This window comes from Anser brachyrhynchus, assembly GCF_964034855.1.
Source record: "Anser brachyrhynchus genome assembly, contig: SCAFFOLD_120, whole genome shotgun sequence".
In the NCBI taxonomy this organism is placed as follows: Eukaryota; Metazoa; Chordata; class Aves; order Anseriformes; family Anatidae; genus Anser; species Anser brachyrhynchus.
In genome coordinates, this window is record NW_027663910.1 from 322,859 (window position 1) to 344,777 (window position 21,919).

General features: G+C 60.4%; 1 protein-coding gene across 1 annotated transcript; it reads left to right on the forward strand.

Moving 5' to 3' along the window:
- Positions 1-11,698: 11,698 nt before the first annotated feature.
- LOC308186669 (adenylate cyclase type 10-like) lies at positions 11,699-19,746 on the forward strand (the record flags this gene model as incomplete). The annotated part of the gene is given in 14 exon segments (XM_080608789.1): positions 11,699-11,855; positions 12,742-12,931; positions 13,851-14,043; positions 14,372-14,458; positions 14,912-15,073; positions 15,076-15,203; positions 15,872-16,008; positions 16,650-16,781; positions 17,377-17,631; positions 17,776-18,114; positions 18,333-18,384; positions 18,633-18,855; positions 19,226-19,333; positions 19,507-19,746. Coding segments are annotated over 14 exon segments (2,349 nt in total). The 3' UTR covers positions 19,693-19,746.
- Between the last annotated feature and the right edge of the window lie 2,173 nt (positions 19,747-21,919).

Consider the following 21,919-nt stretch of genomic DNA (forward strand, 5'->3'; position numbering starts at 1 on the left):
AAGAGAGCAAGGGAGCATTCAGCCTAGACATCTGGCGGGTCCCTGTGCGTAACATGGGGTCGACAACTGTTGGGCGCCACACCACTGGCCTCAGACACCTGCACGCACAGCTGGGATGCCCGTGAAAACTCTAGTGCCTAGGTATCCGTGGCTACGCACCACTGCTGAGCACTGCTGGGAGCAGGCAGGGCGGGCCTGGAAAACGCCCGTGCCCACCTTCTCGGCCCCTGACAGCTCTAGGGCTGCAGGAAGCCTCCCAGCGGGCTGTTCTGTGGAGGGCGGCGTGTGGGGCTGGATGTGGGGCAGGGAGAGGCCCCTCCGCTCTGGCCCTTTGTGTGGGTGGAGGCGCAGCAAGGGCAAAACGGCTGTGGTGGGCCTGGTGCACGCACGGAGGGGCTCCGCACCTTTCTTCTGGATTCAGGAGCTTCGGCCCCAGGGTGAGGCACGTTCAGAGGGAGCCTTGCTAACAGCCCGTGCCCCTGATGCGCAGGCCCTCCTGAGGGGTGTTGCCCCCTCAAGCGACCGCTCAGCTTAGAAATCCCCACCTGAGCCACACACTGGTTCTGGTCATGCAGGTGGAAGAAGAGGGGGAGGAGGGTGCTCTGCACTTGCTTCTTCATCTCCGTTTCATGGGTGCCCTCTGCCACCTCCATGGCATCCTTGCAGAGAAGGATGGAGAGCTCTCTCACGCAGCTGGACTCCTGGTGAGACAGAACAAGTGAGGACCTCAGTCCAGGCTCTTCCGAGCTCACAGTGAGCAAGGGGTCGGTGTGGCTGATAGGGAGACACGCTCCTGGCTCCCACTCTGCAGTGAGCTGTGGTAGGTAAGGCCGAGCGTGCAGGCAGTGCAAAATGGCTCAAGACGCAGGAAGGGCAAGGCAGTGGGTTGCAGATGCTCCACCCTGGGGCTGGCAAGGGGACACGTGGCAAGGGGAGAAGCTGCCACGGGCAGCGAGGGGCCGAGGAGAAGTTGCCGTTGTGGAGCACACGTCTGCAGGGCTCTGCACAGGGAGGGACTGCCCCAGCCGGAGAGCCCAAGAAGCACCAAGCAAAACGTTTCCAGCACGTGCCCAGGGGTCGTGGTGGGAGAAGAATTCGCAGGCCAGTGAGACATGCGGAGAGGGACGCACCACCCCCAGGCCACGTTCACGTGTCCCGTGGCCACGCTGGCCAAACCTCCGGCTTGCCCACCAGCCTTACGTTTTCAAAGAGGGGCAGGAGCCTCTCCGGCAGCTGCAGAGCGATGGGGCCAGCCACCTGCCCATCTGCCAGGCGGAGTGCGTTGCGGAGGACAGTCAGGGCCTTCATACTGATGGCGCCGTCGGCATCCTGCAGTTGCTGCATGACCTCTGGCAGCAGGCCTTGCAGAGTTACTGCCTGCATGAAACACAGCAGTTCTTTTTCAGGATCACCGAGGACCACTCCAGCAGAAGCCCTTTGCTTACAGCGGGCGCAGCCCAGGGCAGAGGTCTGTCTCCAGGCCAGCACGGAGCATGCTGAGGCCCCTCGGGACAGAAGGCTGCTGCGTTGGGTTGCAGAAGCAGCCACTTGTGTCAGCCTGGCCCCGTGTGGGGGCTCATCGTCCCAACCTCAGCAGGATGACTGCTCTGAGTAGAGTGCTCCTGCAGCTGAGGCAGCCCCGCGCTGGCTGGCCTGGGGCCTGGCATTGACCTCTACCTGGCACAGCAGGAGATGCCTTTGAGCGGACACCGGTGCCGCTCTCCTCGTGCTGCACAGTCCAGGGGCTGGCCAGAAGCGCTCAGGGGCCGATGAAGAAGGCAGTGAGAGCAGTGGAGCCACTACCGCCCCTCCCGATTCCTGGCAAAGTCCAAGCAAGCCTCTGCGGGCAACAGCGCCTGCAGGCCAGCCCCAGGTGGGTGCCGCCACTTGGCCCAGATGCCCCCACTCACTGTCTTGGGTCTCGTAGGCAGCACGACGACGCTTGTGACCGCCATCCTACGCAGCACCAAGGACTGACTGTGCATGTGTGACTGAAGAAGGGTCAGGATGCAGTCATCGATGTGCTGCTCAAAGTCTACGCAGTCCAGCAACTGAAAGACACTCAGCAGGCCCGTGAGAGCCTGGCCCAGCCGGCAGGACTCCTGGCAGTACGCTGAATCACCCCTCCCACACAGCTCGGGGCAAGGGCCCCGGAGCCAGTCACAGCTCTGCCTCGCGGCACGCAGCGCAGCTCCCTCGCCTGCTGCTTCTGCCCGCTGAACCACTTGCAGCCTTTTGCTCCCCGGACTTTCGGAAGAGGTTGTGTGCAGGGAGCTGCCCCCCAGGACGGACAAAATGCAAATGCTTCAGGCCCGGTCCCTCAGTGGAAAAGGCCCCAGTGACTGGGAGGAGAGCGCAGTCACCAGCCCAGCTCCATCAGACTGGCAACTTGGCCCCTCCCCTATCTGCCAGACAGCCCAGAGTTTCAAGACACCTTGGAGAGGCACCACTTGCCGCTAGGCCCTACCTCCGTGAAGACAGCCATGGCGACGATCTCCTTGTGCTTCCGTCTCTGGCAGAGACCCGTGACTGCCTCTTCAAACATCGAGGCACAGTAGAGTGGTGCTTTGCTTCGCAGAGCCCTGGCCAGGGGAAGAACGCATTGGTAGCACCAAGCTGGGCAAACGAACCTCCTTGGGACTGCGCTGCCAGCGCTAGCTGCTATCCCATGGGCCAGGCCAGGGCAAGGCTTGCATTTCTGCGCTCTGCTTCAGCAGCTGGTGCTATCCGCTTGAGGAGAGGCCGCCCGCCCTTCGCCATACACCTTGCCTTTGCAAGCATGGAGGGTGACGAGCATAGATGTGCTCGGTTTACTGAGAGACGCCCCGCCTACACACAAGTTGTGGCCTTCCAACAGATGTCATTTCCTGACCGCTTTGGATCCCCAGGCCCCCGGGCCTTCCCATGCTCGCTGGACACCCTTCCGGCTGCTCTGCCACACAGCTGCAGCGCAGGCTGCGGCACTGCCTGCAGAGCCAGCCCCAGCACTCTCCTGTCCCGCTGGTCTCCGAGGAAGGGGCGCTTTGGAAGGTGACACGTCCTGCGAGTCCTCCTCCTGCACCGGGCAACAGCAGCCCTTCTCCCAGGAACTCTCAGAGGCAGCGGCATGGAAATCACAGAATGGACCATAGAATGGCTCGGGTCGGAAGGGACCTTAAAGATCAAAGCGGCCACTCCCCCTGTCGGTCTCTTCTGAGATCCCTCCGTCACCAGCACTCAGGGTCAGCGTTGTCCCTCGGACCCCTGGGCACACCCCAGCAGCCACGAGGAAGGGGATCACGTGGGGCCCTCCACCTCCGGGAGAAGAATGCCAGGGGAGACAAGGACAACTGATGAGGCGCTCACCTAGTCAGCACAGCGACACCTGTGTGGAAGGTCTCAGGGCTTAAAAGCATGTCCCAGCCACCCTGCGTCTGGATGTCTTCAACCAAAGCGGCACCCTTCAGGTGCTGGAAAAGCGCTCTCATGGTCATCACAGCAGTCCTGCATGCAGAGCACAGCGTGCGTCACATGTGGAGCCCCGGCCCTGGCTCTGGCCTGGGGCACAGACCTGGCAGTGGGGATGGAGCACCTGAGAAAGCTGCCCGGGGGCCACATGCGCTCCCCCGTCTGACTGCTGCTCATGCTGAAGTCCTGCAGCGTGCACTCGTGGGTGAAGGAGATCTGGAAGAGCACGGCAACGTAGAACTTGTGGAACAGGGACTGCGCAACGCCTTTGCTGGAGGGCAGCTGGAAGATCTTGTGCATGGCACTGGTTACCTGCAGAAAACAGCCAGGCGCAGCTCTCAGTGCACGGATGTCCCTGCAGCACTGTCAGAGACACCAGGGCAGAGCCTGCTGCCTGGCTGCCTGGCCTGGGGCCCAGCCCCAGCGACTCTCTGGGGTCGGCTCTGCTTTGTGTCACGGGCAAGCCAGCTTTTCGTATCCAGAGCAAAGGCCCCAGCAGTCCCCGGGGGTCCTGCCAGCTGCCCTGGGCTCCCTGGGCCACACCTTGCAGCCTGCTTGGGCCAGGGAGCCGCCCGGCCCCGGGCTGCCCAGCAAGGCAGGAGCAGGTGGGGAGGGAGGAGGACGGAGAGTGGCAGCGCCGGGGCGGGCTCCGTGCCTGTGCGCAGTGGGGCCCCAGCAGTGCACGTGGCCCTGCTGGGCTCTGGCTCCCGGGCCTCCTGACTGGGGAGCCCCAGGGGAGGCTGTCGTTCGGGAACAGGGGAAGAGTGGAGGAGGGGACGGGGAGGGGAGTGCAGCCCCGCTGGGGGTGAGCGAGGCCTGCTCCAGGAACTCACAGCCCAGGAGCGGACGCAGCTGTGCTGTGGGCCGAAGCCATCGTGCTCAGGCCCTGTGTGTTGCATCAGCAGGCTTCTCAGCACGTCCTCTGCAACGCGGGGCTCGGAGACCATCGTCTGCCACATGGCCGTGGCAACCCTGCAGAGACAAAGCATGCTGTCGGTGGGGCCACCCCAGCCACCGCCCCTCGGCCTGTGCCGGCCCTGGGCGTCCTGAGCTGTGCCAGAGGTGGATGGGTGGGCCCCATACCCATCGCACCACGGGAAGGCCTCCAGCAGGCCCTGGACCGCATGCTCGGGGTCCAAGGAGGTGATCTGGAAAAGGGTCCTGTTCAGGCTGTCCAGGAGTGACTCCTTGCTGACCGACACCAGGCAGTCATGGATGATCTGCATGACCCATGGCACCTGGACGAGAGACGAGGGAGAATGGAGCAGAGCACAGCCATGGCCCCAGCTGCCACCAGCAAATGCTTCCCTCCTGTGGCTCTTTGCCAGCCCCACCTTAAATCCCCACCTGAGCCACACACTGGTTCTAGTCATGCAGGTAGAAGAAGAGGGGGAGGAGGGTGCTCTGCACTTGCTTCTTGCAAGGTACCGCAGGGCGGTACCATGGGGGCACTTGCCCCCGGTACCACAGGGCGCTGATCATGGCATCTGCCTGGGAGAGGAAATACCTGTACTCTGAGCTGGGGAAAAGAGCTGTGCTCCTCCCCGATCTCCGTCTTTCTGAGGACTTCATCTGGGACAACTTGGTCCCCAAGGTTATCGTGGAAGTGCTGTTCTTAGCGGATTTTGCAGGTGGGCTGGGCACGGTGGAGCCTCCACAGAAACGAGCCATTGGGGCACACCAGGCCCTCGGGAGCCCTGGCCCGTAGATGGCACAGCTATCTTGGCACCGTTGAGGACTCCTGCTGTGATGGCTAAAGAGAGCATGGGTTGGCTTCTCTTGCGATGCAGCGACTGACGGGCGCTTGGGCTTGGCAGAACGGGACTGGCTGCCAGGTCCTTTGGCCCACGTAGACATGTCCTGATCTCTGTGTGTCCTTCCTGCAGGTTTCACTGCGTTTTCAGAGAAGTGCGTCCAGCAGAGCGGCGCAGACAGAGGTGCTGACGAGCTGGCGCAAACGCTCAATGACTACAAGTGTGACGTTTTGGAGGGTAAGAGCCATGCTGCCAGGCTGTTGGACATCGTGCCCTGAGGCTGCTTGCCGAGGGCAGAGGCAGCCTTGCTGCTCCGCCTGCTCCTGCCTCCTTGGAAGGGCTGTGGAGCTCACTGCGGCCTGGGGGGACAGTGGGAGCCGTGGGGCTGCCGTGGCGAGGCAGGAGCGCAGCAGGTCTCTTCTGCTGCCCACTGTGACCAGGGAGGCCCAGCGGACTGGAGGCTGGCAGACGTGCCTCCAGGCGACAGGAAGGGCTGGAAGGACTTTCCAGGGAATTACAGGCCTGTCAGTCTGACGTCGGTATCAGGGCAGGTTACGGAGCAGGTGATCCTGAGTGCTGTGACACGGCACGTGCGTGTGCCTCCAATGGAGGGATCAGAAGCAGCCGGCATGGGGTTTTGAAGGCTCGGTCCCTCCTGACTACCCTGATCAACTATGACAAGGTGACCCGCTTAGTAGAGGAGGGAGAGGCTCTGGACGTTGTCTGCCTGGCTTTTTATAAAGCGTTTCATACCGCTGCCCACAGTATTCTCCCGGAGAAACTGGCTGCTCATATATATGCTGCCTGGGCGTATGTACTGTTTGCTGAGTAAAGAAGTGGCTGGATGGCTGGGCTCAAAGAGTCCTAGCAAGTGGCATTCAATCCAGGTTCAATCCAGTTGGTGGCTGGACACCAGTGGCATTCTCCAGGGCTCTGTACCAGGGCCTTTTTTGTTTAACATTTTCATCAGTGACCAGGAGGGAGGAGGGGATTGAATGCACCCTCCATCAGTAAGTTTGCAGACGATTCCAAGTTAGGCACGATGGTTGACTGGCTTGAGGGTGGGAAGGCTTTGCCGAGGTGGGCTGGGCCAAGTCCAGCCACGTGCCACTGAACAAGGCTAAGTGCTGGGTCCTGTGCTTGGCTCACAGCAACCTAATGCAGCCGCATAGGCCTGGGGAAGGGTGGCTGGAAATGTGCCCAGTAGAAAAGGATGTGGGGTTGCTGGTCGGCGGCCAGCTGAACATGTGCCAGCAGCGTGCGCGGGTGTCTAGAAAGGCCGATGGCATCCCGGCCTGCATGAGAACTAGTGTGGCCAGCAGGGCTAGGGAAGTGATAGCTCTTGGACACGGCAGCGGTGAGCCCGCACCTCGAATACTGCGTTCAGTTTGGGGCCCCGACCGCAAGAAGGATGTTTGAGTCGCTTGCGTGTGTACAGAGAAGAGCATCAAAGCCGGTGAAGGGACTAGAAAACAGGAGTTACGAGGAGCGGCTGAGGGCATTGTGGTTGTTTAGTCTGGAGAAGAGGAGGCTGAGGGGAGACCTCACTGCGCTTTCCACCTCCTTGCAAGGAGGCTGCAGCGCGGAGGCAGTCGGTCTCTTTTCTCAGGTGAGAAGAGATAGGCCATTAGGAGAGGGTCTCAATTTGGGGCAGGTTGTGCTTGGGTCGGGTATTAGGAAGAATTTCTTCATGGAGGGTGTGGTCGAGCATTGGAACAGCCTGCCCAGTTAAGTGATGGAGTCCCAGTCCCTGCAGCTATTTAAGAGATGCGTGGACATGGCACTAAGGTACATGGTTTAGTGCTGGGGACTCAGTAGGCCAGGTGGATGGTCGGACTTGATGATCTCGAAGGCCTTTTCCAACCTAGATCGTTCTCTGATTGCATGAGCAAGGGGACACCCTCTTTCTCAGCATCTGCCTCTGTGCTTGCAGAGAGACAGTTCCAGTTCCACGATGGAACACCGCTTTGGTGCCATTAGGACCCCGGGCAGGCTGGGGGCATCCAGTGAGTGCCAGCGTGCCAGTGACCTAGGGATGCTGGCACTGACATCTGTGTGTGGCCCTCATGAGCCCCTTATCCTGGGGGATGTCTCTGACCGTGAGCATGTGGTGGCCACCACTTTGGCAGCATTTGCAAGTGTCCCCGCTCAGAGACCTTCACCAGGCATCTGGACGTGGCCCCAGGCAGGTGGCTCTGGGTGGCTCGGCTTGAGTGGAGACGGGGGTGCGGGACTGGAGCAGATAATCTCCAGAGGTGCCTTCCAGCTTGCAGCGTACTGTGCTTGTGTAGCATCCCACGGCACTGCCTCCCAGCTCGCTGTGCAGGGGCCAGGGCTGTGGCCACAGTGGCTTGCACCACGGCTTCCAGAAGAAGGCACCCCCATAACTCTGCCTTCCCTTCTCTTTCTCCGCAGATGTGCTGGATTTTGGAGGAGACATCCTGAAGTTTGGAGGTGTGTCCTTAGGAGGAGGCTGCCTCCGTGTCCTGCTGCTGTGCAGTGTTTCCCGCGGGAGCCGCTTGCTCTGTGCTCTGGCGTGATGGAGCAGCTCTCTGGCCGCTGCAGCTGCGGAGGAGTGCCGGGCAGAGGGTCCCCCCGCCACCCACCCTCTTCCTCTGCCGCCCTGGCTGGTGCTGTGGCTGGCCCGGCAGAGGGGAGGGGTCCCTGTGGCCAGGGTGCCGTCCCTCAGGAGGATGCCCTCCCACAAGCCCATCTTCCTCTGCACGCCGGCTGGCCGCTTGCTGCTGTCCCTCAGGAGAGCCTTCACCTTCCCCTCCCTTTCCCCAGGGGATGCTGTGCTGGTGCTGTGGAGAGCATCGGAAGCTCAGCTGCCTCAGACCATCGGCCTGGTGCTGCAGTGTTGCCAGCAAATCCAGAAGAAGCATGGCACTCGTGACACGCACGTGGGTGTGAAGCTCCAACTGAAGATAGGTATGGGCGCTGCTGGGTCAGCTGTGCCACGTGCACAGCCCTGGCACTCTCCAGTGCTGCTGGCTGCTTCTTGCCTCCAGAGCAAGGCCGGCACCTCTGCAGGGGCCAGCGCCAATGGAAAGCCTCCCCTGCCAGCATTCCACACCGAGTCCCTGCACAGGCACTTTTGCCCTGCCTGCCGCTTGGGTAAGGCACGCGTCGGCTCTGGGAAGCTGCCTCATGTTCCGGCAGCCAAGCAGCCAAGGGTTGGTGTTGCTGAGAAGGATTGTCGCAAATGAGCAGGCGACAGCAGCGGACTGCAGCCTTCCTTACATCACCTGTGTCTCCCTGCTTGCTTTTGTTCCACCTCTTCACCTCATCTTCACCTCAAGCTCCACCCTTCCCCACTATCTGAGAGCCTCCCATCTTTCCTCAAGCAGACAGCTACAACCTGCGTGCCATCAAAAAGAGCAGGCACTGATCAAACCTGCTGTTCTGCTGGGCTGGTGGCACAGGCAGCAGGGTGAGATGCCCGGCAGTGCCAACACATCGTCAGCGTCGACTTCTTTGGTGTCTTTGCAGACACCAATTCTAATTTACAGTAGAATATCTAATGTAAATCTCCTTCTTTTTAGTCTAAAACCATTACTCCTCCCCCCTCCCTAATGCCCGTCTCCAGGCTGGGTTTCAGCTGAGCTGCTGGCCAGCTGAGGTGCTGGGGGGCCATAGAGGTCAAAAGCTCCCCGGTGTCAGTGCTTCTTCTCGCTCTCTCCCCAGGGATCTCCGCAGGGCAAATGACCTTACTGACTGCCGGAGACAGGGAGCAGCATTACTTCATCTGCAGCCAGGCCCTGGATGAAGTTATGGAGGCCCAAAACCTTGCGGTTAAAAGTGAAGTGATCCTCTCACCCACCTGCTGGGAGCTGTGTGAGCAGGAACAGATCCAGACCAAGCTTCTTGGTGGCAAACGGTCTCTGAAGGTAGGTGGACGGGTTGGCCTCTAGAGCCTTTCTGAAGACCCGCACCCGGAAGGGAAGGAGGCAGGTGCTAGAAGGCTGAGGCGCTGGACGTGGAGAGAGTTGTAGCCGTAAGGGTTGGTGGAGAGCTGAAGCAGTTGCCCTTCCACCTCAGGGGTATCTCTGGGTTGTGTTTGCTTGGCGTGAGGGGCCGAGGGAAGCACGGGAAGGGTCTGGGCCCCACCAGCAATGTCCCCCGTGGGTCGCCGCAGCTGTCCTTGAGAGCTGGGGCATGCTTGGGTGATGCCTGCGTGGCTCTGGTCCTTCTGAGGAGGCACTTCTGTCCCAGCTGAAAATCCAGAGAAGTGGGCTTGCTGCACCAAGAGCTTCTGCCCTTCTCTGGAAAGTGAGAGTGGAGGGGCCGGCTGTGTCTCCTGGGGCTCCTTGGGGCGGCCAGTGGCAGTACTTTCCTTCTGCGTGTCTGCAGGTTCTGAGGATGGAGCACAGGTCTGGATCGGAACGCCAAGATGCTGCAGGCCGCTTTGACCAACACGCGAAGATGCGGCATTTGGAAAGGATAAGTGAGTCCCTGCTTCACCGTGTTCTGGGACTGGCGGGAAAAATGGGGCCTGCCTGCTTCAGAGTTCCAGGGAGGAACTCCCTCTGCCCTCTTCCACCTTTCAGTCGACGTTCGTGCCTTTGGCCCTCCTGTGCTTCAGCTGAGGCTGTCGCTGCCGCCCCCTCCTGCCAGGGGACGGCTCCGGCCGAGCAGCTGCAGAGGGGAGCAGGAGGAAACACCAAAGAATCTCTGCTCTGCTTTGCCCAGCGCCAGCCCCGTCTTTCAGCCCCCTTCTAGTCCCGTCCTGCCAGTGAAGGCCTGCGTTTGCTTCCCTTAGGGCAACGAAGGCCAGCTCTTATCATGTCCAGTGATCGAAAAGTGGCAGCAAGGCTGAAGAAGCACATACCGGCAGCCGCTCTCAGGAAGGTAAGGCCACCGCTGCTGGAGGCTGCATTTTGGGAGGGCAGAAGAAGGTGTGCATTGCAGGGGTGGAGCTCTCGTGAAAACAGACAAACGAAAGGAAAAGCAGCCTGAGGCGGGAACCCAGGGGAACTGACGCCAGGGCTAGTGGTGCTGCATGTGCCAGGAAACTGCCCGTTTTGTGCTGCTCCTCAAAGAGGCGCGGGTGGCGGGAGGTGGCCTTCCCTCTGCCTTTTCCACGACTCTTGTTCTGGACGTGCTGTGGGCACGAGGCGAGGACAAGCGGGCGAGTCTGCTCAAGTCCCTGGGACGTGCCAGAGGGTCGCCCCTCGCGGCCGTACTTGTCACAAGATGGGGTGTTGCTGGAACATTCCCCTCCTTTGTCGTTTGTGCTATGACTGTGCTATGACCTGCCTGCCGCGGGCTGGCCTGCGATTGGCACCGAGCAGAGGACTTACCCTTCCTCCAGTAGTACCTGGTATTGCGAGCACGCCTGCTCTCCCTTGGTGTATGGCACGGGCCCAGAGGAACCCCCGGGAGAACAGGCTGGCAAAGCTGTCGTGCTCTTCCCTTCCAGATGGATGAGGATGTGCCGCTGCACCTGTGGTCTGAGCTACGGCCAGTCACCAGCCTCTTTGTCCAGCTGCAGTTTTCTGCAGAGGCCAACTTACTGGATCTTAGGAGGGGCCTCTCTAATGCCAACAGGATCATTTCAGCAATCCTCAGTCCTCACAAGGGCGAAATCAACAAAAGCCTCCTGTTTGATAAGGTGAGCGTGGGGGAGCAACCCCACCCCCAGAGGGTGGCCCTTGTCTGTTTAGTGGAGAGGGACTGAGAAGCAGCTCTGCCTTGCCGGTGGGATCAGTCCTCTGTGGCTTTGTGTTGACCTGCAGCTGTGCTGGTCTCCCTGGCGACTGCAGCGGAACGACATTAGCTGCTGGCCATGGGCACTGTAACCAGATGTGTTGCATCCGTCCTCTGCAGGGCTGCACGTTCCTCTGTGTGTTGGGACTGTCTGGAGCAAAGCTGCAGCACGAGAGCATCCATGCCTTGGAAAGCGCTCTTCAGATCGTCAGCATGTGCTCCGCGTCGCTGAGGAAACTTGAGTGAGTGTGTGGCAGCGTTGCAGGGCGTGCGTGCTGCCTGGGACAGCGCAAGGGGGCTGACCAGCAAGAGACGTGGCCTCCTGGCTTGGCCTCCTTTGTCCCTGGCAGGATTGAGGCAGCACCCTGAGAGGCAGCAGGCGGCCCCTGGGCTTAGCTCAGGGCAGCCAGGCGCAGGCCCTCCAAGCAGAGCCTGCCAGTCGTGGTGCTGGAGCGAGCCCTCACCAGGGCACGAGGCTCCTTGGTGCCAGAGGCAGGCCCCTCTGGGCAACAGGGCCAGGAACAGGGCTCGGGCCCAGCCCCGTGATCTCAAGCCGCTGGCATTGTAGGTGCTCTGTGGGCAGCACCTGCTTTCCTCCACTAATGAGAGGGGCTGTGGCCTGCTGCAGGTCGCAGCCATCGTGCCTCAGGGGAAGGGTCCAAGCCATCTTGCGTGCGCCCTCCCCGTGTCCCTTGTGAGCGGGGTGTGTTGCGCCCCGAGCTCTCCAAGTCCCCAAGACACGCACTGGCTGTGGGACAGCAGGTGGCCCTGGCTGGCGCCAAGGGGAGATGTGGGAAGGGGCGGAGCGGGGCGAGCAGGTCTGCGCCTGGGGCGCCACTGACTTTGCGCTTCTCTCCCCGTGTGCCGGGGCAGTGTCCGTCGGGGTCACCAGCGGGACGGTGTTCTGCGGCCTCTGTGGCCACCCTGAGAGGGCCGAACATACAGGTACCGCACCTTAGTCTGAAGAGTGGGAGGCTGGCGTGGGTGCGCTTAAGGATGTCAGTCATGAAGAGACGGGCAGGCTGGGGCAAGCACATATGCCACAGCCTGCCGGTGGCGGCCCAGATGGCACCGGTCTCCACCTGAGGTGGGAGAATGGGCTCAGAGACTTGTGGTTCCCGCTGGGTCCGCTTGCCCTGCTGCTGGGTTGACCTGTGCCTGAGGGTGTAGTCCCAAAGCTGGGGAAAAAAAAAACACAAGGAAACCTTGAGGAATATAGGGAGGCCCGCAGCTTGTGTAGTCTTTTCTATAGCTCGTATAGTCTTTTAGCTGAGAAAATAAGGGAGCAGAGAGACAGGCAGCCTTGAGCTAGCAGAAGCAAGGAAGATATGGGATAAAAGGTAAAAACAAGAAGGAGAACAACAGCTCCAGACTGATCTATAGTAACCTTTTGCTCATTAAGGGTCATAAACGTATTAAAAAACATACCCATCAAAATGCTAATGTATGCTGATGTGGGATTTGGTGTCCCCTCCTCCCCCGCTCTTCCTCTGTAATGTGCAAACTCCGTAGACATAAGTTAGGTGAGCTGTAATAGCCAATCAAAAGTAGCCAAAGAGATAGCTTTCACAAGTTTGCTGTGTATAAATAACGGTGATTCAAGTCTGAAGTGTGCTGGCTTTGCAAAAGATCGCCAAGCACCTGACTCTGCAGAGTTATATAATTAGTTATTTAATTAAAAGACCTTCGTGTGGATTTCAGCTCTGTGTGCTTATTGGTGCAGTCCACTGGGCATGCACCTATGGACAACAAGGGGAAGTAGCCCTTGGCCTTGAAGGGTGGGGCAAGGCCGCTTTCCTAACCATGTCAACGTGTTCTCTCTCTGTGGCAGTGATTGGCCATAAGGTGAACTTGGCTGCACGCTTGATGGTGCACTACCCTAGGCTGGTGTCCTGTGATGAAGCCACCTCCGCAGCCTCTCGCCTGCCCGGTTGCTTCTTCAAGGAGTTGCCGGAGACAAAGCTGAAAGGCGTTACCAATCCCGGCCATATCTATCAATATGTGGGAATCGCCGAGAAGTGGTGAGTGTCTTCCGAGCCATCTGGATGGGGGCACAGGGACCCCAAGGGTGCAACCTTGGCCGGCAAAGAGGAGCTGTGCAGCAAGAGACCAGCCTGGTCTCCCGCAGACATCCCTTCCCCGTGGCCAGGAAGATTCAAAGGCCTGGCACGGGTCTGCTTTGTACCTCTCTGCCTTTCTGTCTCCTGCTGCTAAGAGAGCCGGGAGTGATGCCAGTGGGGTGGGGAAGGTTGTCCTGGCTTTGGAGACGCACGCTAGCCGTGCAGGCTTTGTCCAAGCGGCTTTCCGCTGGGCTCCCTGCGCTGTGCTTGCTCCACTACGTGCAAGGCTACGGCAGAGGTCATTCTGACGCAAGGAGGAATTTTTTCCCAGCTCCTTCTGCGCAGGAAGCTTTGGGTCAGTCATGTCGCCCTGGGGAAAGGTGGGCCACTGGGCCACTCTTCCTCCTGTCTGCCTGCTCAGTTCTCAGGTGTCCCTCTGGGCCATGGTTGGAGGACCTTTTGAATGTTAACGTTGCTGTCTCTTGAAAACTATCAAAAGACTTGAGCCAAAGGTGCCAGATGCTTGGTGTCCTGAGCCACTAAGTGACACAGGTCCTCCTTTCCAAGAGGCTTCTTTTGCTTGTCCAGGGTGGCAAAGCAGTCTACTAGCCTACAGCACACCCCGGCTTCTTTGCCCCATCTGGGTTTTCTTTGGTTTTGGCCTCTGGCGAGGCCTCTGGCCTCTGGCCTGACGTTCGTGGAAGACTGCGATGCCTCTGCCCTGTGCCTGGCCCTCCTCCCCCACCCCCGGGACTGCGCACCCTGCGTTCCTTTGCAGTAAGAACCAGGCGGCGTGAATCTCTAGCTCTCCTGTCTTGGCAGGCGTGGGCTACTGGGGGCCTTTTCTGCAGCTCAGGTGCCTTTTGCTTTTGCACCGCAGGGTTGTCACCGTGGAACTGACCGAGGCCAACGTGAGGCAGCCCTTCTCTGCCATCCGTATGCTGGTGGCCAGGGCTCTGGGCCTGCAGGCGGGTGAAACGTGCGAGGACAGGCAGCGCACCCTGCAGGCCAAGCTCCAAGGGGCGATAGAAGAGAGCAGATATTGCCTCCTCAATGACATTCTCCTCGTCAAGGTGGGAGCGAGAGGGTGAGACTGCCTCCTGAGGTAGTCTGGTTGTTGTCTGGGTGTTCCGCTGGGCAGGCTTAGCTCCGGGCTGGGAGCCGCGGGGCTCATAGCACCGCGTTCTGATTCCTGGGTCCGGGGAGGCTCCCTGTCTGTGGTGACTTCATGTCCTGCGCATGAGCCAGGTGTCTTGGTCAGCACCCTGGAAAGGCCAGTGAAGAGAGGCTCGTGTTGACCTCATGCAAAAGCAGAGGCGCTTTGTTCTGCCGTCGAGCTTGGTGGATAGGCATGCCTGGTCCCAGGATGATGTTTCTTTCTGACTCTGCTTTCCCGTCCAGTTTGCCGTCCCGGACAAGATTCGCAAGATGCATGACACTCCAAGGAAAAGGGAGTTGCACCTGACTTGTATGCAAGTGCTACAGAAGGTGAGCGTTCCTCCTTCCACCTGGGTCAGAGAAAGAAAACAACCCTGCCCGCTGCAGGCTCCACATCAGAGCGGCCTGAGTGGGCAGCAGGACGATGTGCCAGGGTCATCGCCCTTCAGGGCCCAGGAGCCCCTCCTCCCAGAAGCCCCTCTCGAGCCCTCCCCATATGCCTAGTAGCTCGCCTCCTGTTAAGTTGGAGGGTATGTGCCCTGGAGGAGGATTGACGCCTTCTGCGTTCCTTTGCCCAAGTTCCCTCCTTCAGAAGGGCAAGTGGTGCTTGAGGAGACCTTAAAGTCTCGCAGAAATGAACAGCCAGTAAGCTTCTGAAGAGGGAAGCGGCTGGGGAGAGACTTCTGAGTATTCTCCGTCTCCGGAGAGAGGGGCTACATTTCCTCCCCTAGAAGACGCTTGAGAATCCACCAGACCCCACACAGAACCGTCTGCTTTTTTCAGACCCTTGGAGGAGAATTCGGCATATTTGTCATCGACAACGCCCACTTCATCGACCCTGCCTCCTGGATTATCATGTGGCCCGTGCTCCAAAGCGTCACGCTCTTCATGGTCATGAGCTTAGCTCCTGGCCACGAGAGAACGGAGAGCTTTTTCAAAGCTGCAGCACAATGTCTGTGAGCACAATGTCCCAGAGAATCAGCTGTCTTCATCTGGAAGAGCTGAAACCTGCAGCTGTGGTGCAGAAAGCCTGCCAGGACCTTGGAGTGGTCAGCATCCCCAGGGATCTAGCAAGGTATGTTGCAGGCCAGGGAGTTCTTCCGGAGGGGCTGGACCTACGCCGCCCACGGAAGGAAGTCGCCCCGCAGGAAAGGAAGCACGGGGCCTTCTGGCAGCATCCTTGACTCCAGCAAGGACCTGGGTTTCTCCTTAAGACTCACCACAGCAGGCGGGAGCTAAGAATAGGCAGCTCCCAAGATGCAGCACGCGGGCAGTGACAGCCCTTTGCTGTTGCAGAGGAGGGAGGGCAAGGCAGGGAGGAAAGGGGAGAGAAGAGGAGAGAGGAGAGCAGAGGGAGGTGGGTGCCCAAGCCTTAGCGTGGCTGAGGCGTGCAAAAGGCTTTGACCTATGTGGCCAGGCTGCAGGAGGGATTCCCAGGAGCAGGGGTCCAGCCAGCTGCCAGAGCAGATCTGGGCTCCTGAGGACAGGGAAGGTCAGGCTTGCTGCGTTGTGCTTTGGACATTGTCCACGACCATTTCCCCACGGACTCCAGCAAACGGTGTAGGGTCAGGGGGTCCCAAACGCCCAAGCCAGTGGGAGGACCGCCCCCTTCTGAAGTGCGCCGTAGCTGTGACGAAGAGGCTGGTTACCCTGTGAGGCTGAGTGACTCGCCGCCCGCCCATCAGAACTGTGTCGCACCGTACTTCCCTGGTGTTGGTCACTGCTGGCTCTGCTCCTGCCCAGGTTCCTGATCCAAAGAAGCTCTGGCATCCCATATTACTGCGAGGAACTGCTGCGCTGCCTGCGTTGCAACAACATGCGCTTGTTCCGCACTGGGAGGCAGGACAAAAAAGCAGAGGACGACTGGGAGGGCTTGATCGGTAAGCACTCTTGTTGCGCACTGGCTAGATGCTGTTGCACCTCCCTCCCCCCCGCACGACCGTGTCCTGTGGCTCTCCAGTGAGTCTGGGCAGAGTCCGATCTGGCAGCAGGACAGAACTTGATCTGGCTGAGGCGTGGGCTCCCGCACACCTTGCTGTCACCTTGGCAAGCCACCAGCTCCCTTGAGAAGAAAGCCCTTCTGCAGGAGAGGGACAGACCTGGGAAACTGTAATCCAAAACCATAAATGCCCGCAAAGGCGCTGGGAACTGAGGAGCTTGGCAGTAATGCAAGAGCACTAATTGCAAGAGCAATGCCAAGCAGAGTGCTGTTGCCCTGGGGACAGCCTGCATGGGCTTTGCTTTTTGGATTATCACCGGCAATTTCCCTGGCTGTGGGAGGTAGCGCGGTCAAAGGCAGCAACTACTGCGTTCTGTCGCGGGACGTTCATTCAGTACAGCTGGGCAGCTGGTGTGAAGGCGGAAAAAGAGTTGCAAGGGCGATGCAAACAAAAACACTGCAGTGGAAACCGGTTTGCCCCGCTCACTGACCGCATTCGGTGCGGGCCATGAAGCGCACCCGACCGTGACAGGTTGGACTTGCCCCACCTTGTTCATGCGCTCCCTCTCTCTCTCTCCCCAGCTTCTGCAGTCGAGACTTCACACCTCGTCTCAGCCACCTCAAGCTCCAGTGCTGGGAATAACAGCGGCAGGGTCTGCACCATCAGACCAGACGTCAGCCTGGAGACCACCGTGCTGCCGGCCACCTTGAAAGGTGAGCGGCTGAGTTCGCGGCTGTGCTGGGGTCCTTTCCTGGGGTGCACATGAGAGAGGGGCTGGGCATCGGCATGCTGCGGAGTCACCCGCTCAGCCGGGGGGTCCGTGCCAGGAAAGCGACTCCGGTCTGAGCAGAAAGAGCTCTGTGCTTAAGGGCACAAATGTCCCCCTCCGGGCTGTGGACCAGCTGTGAGCCTACCTGTGAGGCGCACAGCAGTTGCGGGGAGCTCCAAGTCCAGCTCTGAGGTGGTGAAAGCGCTCTCTGTTCTCTGTGTGCACTGCTGGGCGTCAGCCTAGTTCAGCTCTGCTAGGTCGCATCGCGGGTCGCATGTACCCGCAGGATCGTGCCCTCCCCATCCTTGGTGGAGGAGCGCTTGTCTGGGTCTCTCTTATCCCTGGGCCTTGTGGCCTGTGGTTGCCGGAGGAGTGGAGCCATCCTGAAGACATTCCCCTGGGCTGCGATTGCCCAGCAGGTGCCATCTTGAGGAAGAGAGGCCAAAGTCTACCCTGTTTCCCGTGGTGGAACTGTCCAGCCTCTCCAAGCTCAGGCTCTGGGACACAAAAGAGAGAGACGTTTTGCTTCTTCTTGACAGAGATTGCGCTGGCTGAGCTGGACCGGATCACGCTGAAGAAGCAGATGGCTTTGAAGTTTGCGGCCATCACAGGGCCGGTGTTTACCACCCAGCTGCTGGCTCACATCCTGCCCACCTGCATCAGGCAGCAGATGAATTACTTGTTGGACGTGCTGGTGAGCGACAACATCATTAAGTGGCTGAAGGACACAGGGGTGCCCAGAGACGTCCAAGATGCTGGAGAGGAGCCGTCCACCTCTCAGCAGGCAGGGAGCGGTAAGTGGTGGCAGTAACGTAGACCCAGGAGCGCTGTAGCTGAAAGGGGCCTTCCCCCACCAGCTTTGCGCAGAGGGAAATTCCCAGCGGCTGTTGAGAATGCCTCTACCACTCTGTCTGAGGCCACGATCCATTGCCTTGCAGGGGCGGAGAGGCCGTCTATGAGCGAGGAGACCACAGAGTGGCGGGCTGGCGTCCTGGCCTTCTGTGCCCCGCTGCTGCGGGAGGCAGCCTACGAGCTGTGGCCCGAGAGACAGAGGGCCAACGCGCAGCGCAAGCGTGCTGCGTTCCTGGAGAAGCACGCGCACAAATGCCGGAGCTGCCACGGAGGGGACTTTGTGGCCTTCCACCGCTTTGCCGTCCCCAGTCCCCAGGATGGGGAAAACTGCCAGGGCTCTGCGGACGAGGATGACTGGCACAGCTGGGAGGCCTTGGTGCTCGCTGGAGAACAGCTGAAGAAGGACAGGAGTCACACCCCTGAGGGTAGGCTGTGTGCGTGCTGCGGAGCCCCCTCCCTCTGGAAGCCCAGGCCCATGTGCTGGGGACCTGGTGGGCCCCAGCTTGCCAGGGATGAGCCAGGGGACGAGGATGATCACCGCAGCTCTTGTGCCCTGGGTCTGCTCGGCAGGAGCCTTGCAAGCCCGCAGCTCTTAGCCCGGGCTACGTGGGGAGGTCCTTGACACGCTCTCTCTTCTTCCCAGGTAGTGCAAATGCCCTGCAGCAGCAGCAGGCTTTCTCGGAGGAGGAGTTGAGGTGAGGAGACAAGGTTCTGATGATTGTGGAAACCAGTGAGCTCCAGAGCAGACAGATGGAGCTCTGCCGTTTGGCTGCTGGCTGGGACTCCAGCTCTGGGACGAGGAGGCTGGCTGTGGGGTGGGAGCTGGGATGAGACAGCAGGAAACTGGGCTTTTGTTGCTACCTGTAGGGAGAGCAGGGTCATCTCAGGTGATGCTCATCCGCTCTTTGCTCTCTTCTTTTCCTGGCATCCTGCCGCTGACCAGAGCGTCAGAGCGGTTTCCACCAGCGGGCGAGTGGACAACTGCGCAGCCCAGCAGGACCGAAGAGAAGGACGGTGGCGAGTGTTCCTGCAAATGCGAAGCCATCATCGAATCAGTGCTTGTGCCTTTGGCTCGCCACTATGTGGCAATAGGCAACGCTCCCCGAGCCTTCTATTACCTGCTGGAGTGTGCGGCTGCCTACCTGCACGTCTCCAACAGCTACATGGTGAGTGGCCCTGCTTGCCAGCACGCACCGCACCTGGAGTCCACTGCAACAGGACACGCCGGCTAAGGGGCCTCCCAAAAGAAACAGCGGGGGCAGAGCCGGACTGTTTCCTGCGCTTTGCCTCTCCCGCAGCAAGAGACACGGGGCACTCAAGCAGGCCCGTCAGCACAAGCTGCATTACCTGGGAGGCGGTCTGAAGGCTCCCTTGGTGCCTGAGCTCCGAGCCCACGGGGCACTGTGCTAGGGCAGGGATCGCGTGGGGAGATGCGGGCCCTCCTAAGGCAGGTGCCACAGGAGGCAAGAGGGAAGGACGGAGCTGGCCAGGGGCTCTGCACCGATGCTCACCTGCTGCCTGTGTGCTTGCTCGAAGGCCCTTATGAAGCTGAACGAAGCGGAGGCCCTGAGGAACTCCATGGAGAAGACAGCAACTGCGTTAGACTGCTTTGAGGAGGCGACCTTCTTCAGCCTCAAAGGGGAGGTAAAGCGGCAGGGTGACGCAGAGGGGTGTCCTGGAGGATGGAGCCGGATGCTTTCCCTTCTTGCAGGGGGCGTCCCTGCTATAGGCAGCCCCTGGTACATTTCTGCAGCCTCTGCAGGAGGAGAGGCTTGGGAAAGCGGTCCGTGTCTGCCCGTCTCCCTCTTCCTGTGCAGGTCTGCTGTAATCTAGGATGCGTGAGGCTGGCCAAGAAAACGACCAGGCGGGCGCTGAGCCTTCTGAAAAAGCAATTCCCTCAGACGCGCGCCGGAGCCTTTGTCAAGTCTCTGTGGGAAAGGTTTCAGGGTGCTCTTTGTGCCCCAAACAGAAGAACACCCTCCCTTCCGCCAGAGGCTCGGTAAGCAGCAGAAGGGAGCACATGGGAAAGGAAGAGTATTCTGGTGCCAGGCATTCAGGCCCAGGCCTGCCTGGACTTCAGGCCATACCTACGCTGTCCCATAGCTCGTTAGCAGGACCGAGGCATTAAGGCACGACGTGTGAGTCAAACAGCGGGCAGTGCAGCCTCACGCTGCCCCCCTGTGCGGTCCCTGGGCCTTTGGGTAGAAAGCAGCTTGTGCCGAGGGATGCACCTGCTGGCACGTTTCGGATGAGGCCAGGGGTGCCTGGGAACAGAGAGATGTGAACAGGGAGGACGGGCTTAACAAGGGAAGGAAGGCAGTCTGGAGTGACCTCCAGGGACGGGATGGGGTTGGGTTAAGGTGTGCGTGCGGGGCGGGGAGCGTGATGATGAGGAGGCGCAGAGTTGCGATAGTCCTTCTCCTGCTGGTGCCTGGCATCACTTCCCCCCCCCTCGGTGCCGTAGTGCCAGCACACCCTCTGTAGCGGTCGGCTGCCCCTGGCAGCACTTCTTCATTTGCGCACTTCCATGCCGGCAGCCCTTCCAGCACCAGCTCCCTTCCTCTGAGGAGGCGGACGTGTCTCAGCCGCCACCCCACTTTCCCCTGCCCAGCCTGACTTGGTGCTCTACAGCCGTGCCTCTGGGCTCAGCAGTTTCTCTTGTGTGCCAGGAGGAAGAAGCTCGCCTGGATGCTTCAGCAGACCCGCTGCCTCTCCTTACTGGGGCACCTCTACAGCCTGGAGGGCACATCAGGAGGACGGAGGTTCTCCCGCCTGGCAGCTCTCATGAAAGCCAACAGGGACGGGAGAATGGACTCCTCTCAGGAAGAAGACTCCCTCTCCGCCAACTGCCTTTGCGTCCCTCCTCTTCTTAGTGTGTCTTAATAAAACATCTGTTGTCTTACGGTGGTGGTTGTCGGGGCTCGCCAGGGGAGGTTCAGGTTGGAAATAAGAAGAAAGTTCTTCTCAGAAAGGGAGAGCTCGCTCCCACAGCGAGAGATGCGGGGCACTGAAGAAGGCCCGTCAGCACAAGCTGCATTGCCGGGGAGGCGGTCTGAAGGCTCCCTTGGGGCCCGTGTGGGCACCTGGAGGGAGACGGCATGGTCAGGGTGGGACACGGGCAGCTGCCAGGGGCTGGCACCGGTCTGCAGGGCAGGCAGAGCGCTGCTGCCACCGTGCCAGCATTGGCCTCAAGACCGGGGTGGGGAGCCACGGGCCAGGCTGCTCTGTGCCCACAGAGGCCCGTCCCACCCCCACTGGGGGGCACAGAACCCCCAGCGCTGTTGCGACCGCTGGGCTGGTGCCCGGGCAGCTCAGCCTTCCCCCCCTCCCCGCCCCACTGGGTGTCCCCTCGCCTTCTTCTCCGCTCCCAGTTTGCCATCGGGCAGGTGCCTCCCCTCCAGCCTTGCTCAGGGCAGGTATTTCCTCCCCGAGACGGCGTGGGGTGCGTTTTTCTGCCGTTTCCCTTTGTGGGTTTCCGGGAAAACGGTTTGGGAAGAGGGAGAGGCACAGGCACAGGGAGAGGAGAGGAACGGCACGGGGGGGCGTTCCGGAGTCCCCGCGGGGTCAGGTGGGCTGCTCCGTCCCGAGGCATGCTGGGAGCTGTAGTCCTGTCTGCAGCTCCCTTCCCAGGCTGGTGGGGCTGGAGGCCGTGCTGGCTCCTGCAAGCCCTGGCAGGGGCTGCACCCCTCTGCGTGGCCCAGGGCACTGTGCGGGCCAGGGTTTCTGCAGTGAGCACGCTGGCAGCTCCAGGGTGCTCATGCCCAAGAGAGCAAGGGAGCATTCAGCCTAGACATCTGGCGGGTCCCTGTGCGTAACATGGGGTCGACAACTGTTGGGCGCCACACCACTGGCCTCAGACACCTGCACGCACAGCTGGGATGCCCGTGAAAACTCTAGTGCCTAGGTATCCGTGGCTACGCACCACTGCTGAGCACTGCTGGGAGCAGGCAGGGCGGGCCTGGAAAACGCCCGTGCCCACCTTCTCGGCCCCTGACAGCTCTAGGGCTGCAGGAAGCCTCCCAGCGGGCTGTTCTGTGGAGGGCGGCGTGTGGGGCTGGATGTGGGGCAGGGAGAGGCCCCTCCGCTCTGGCCCTTTGTGTGGGTGGAGGCGCAGCAAGGGCAAAACGGCTGTGGTGGGCCTGGTGCACGCACGGAGGGGCTCCGCACCTTTCTTCTGGATTCAGGAGCTTCGGCCCCAGGGTGAGGCACGTTCAGAGGGAGCCTTGCTAA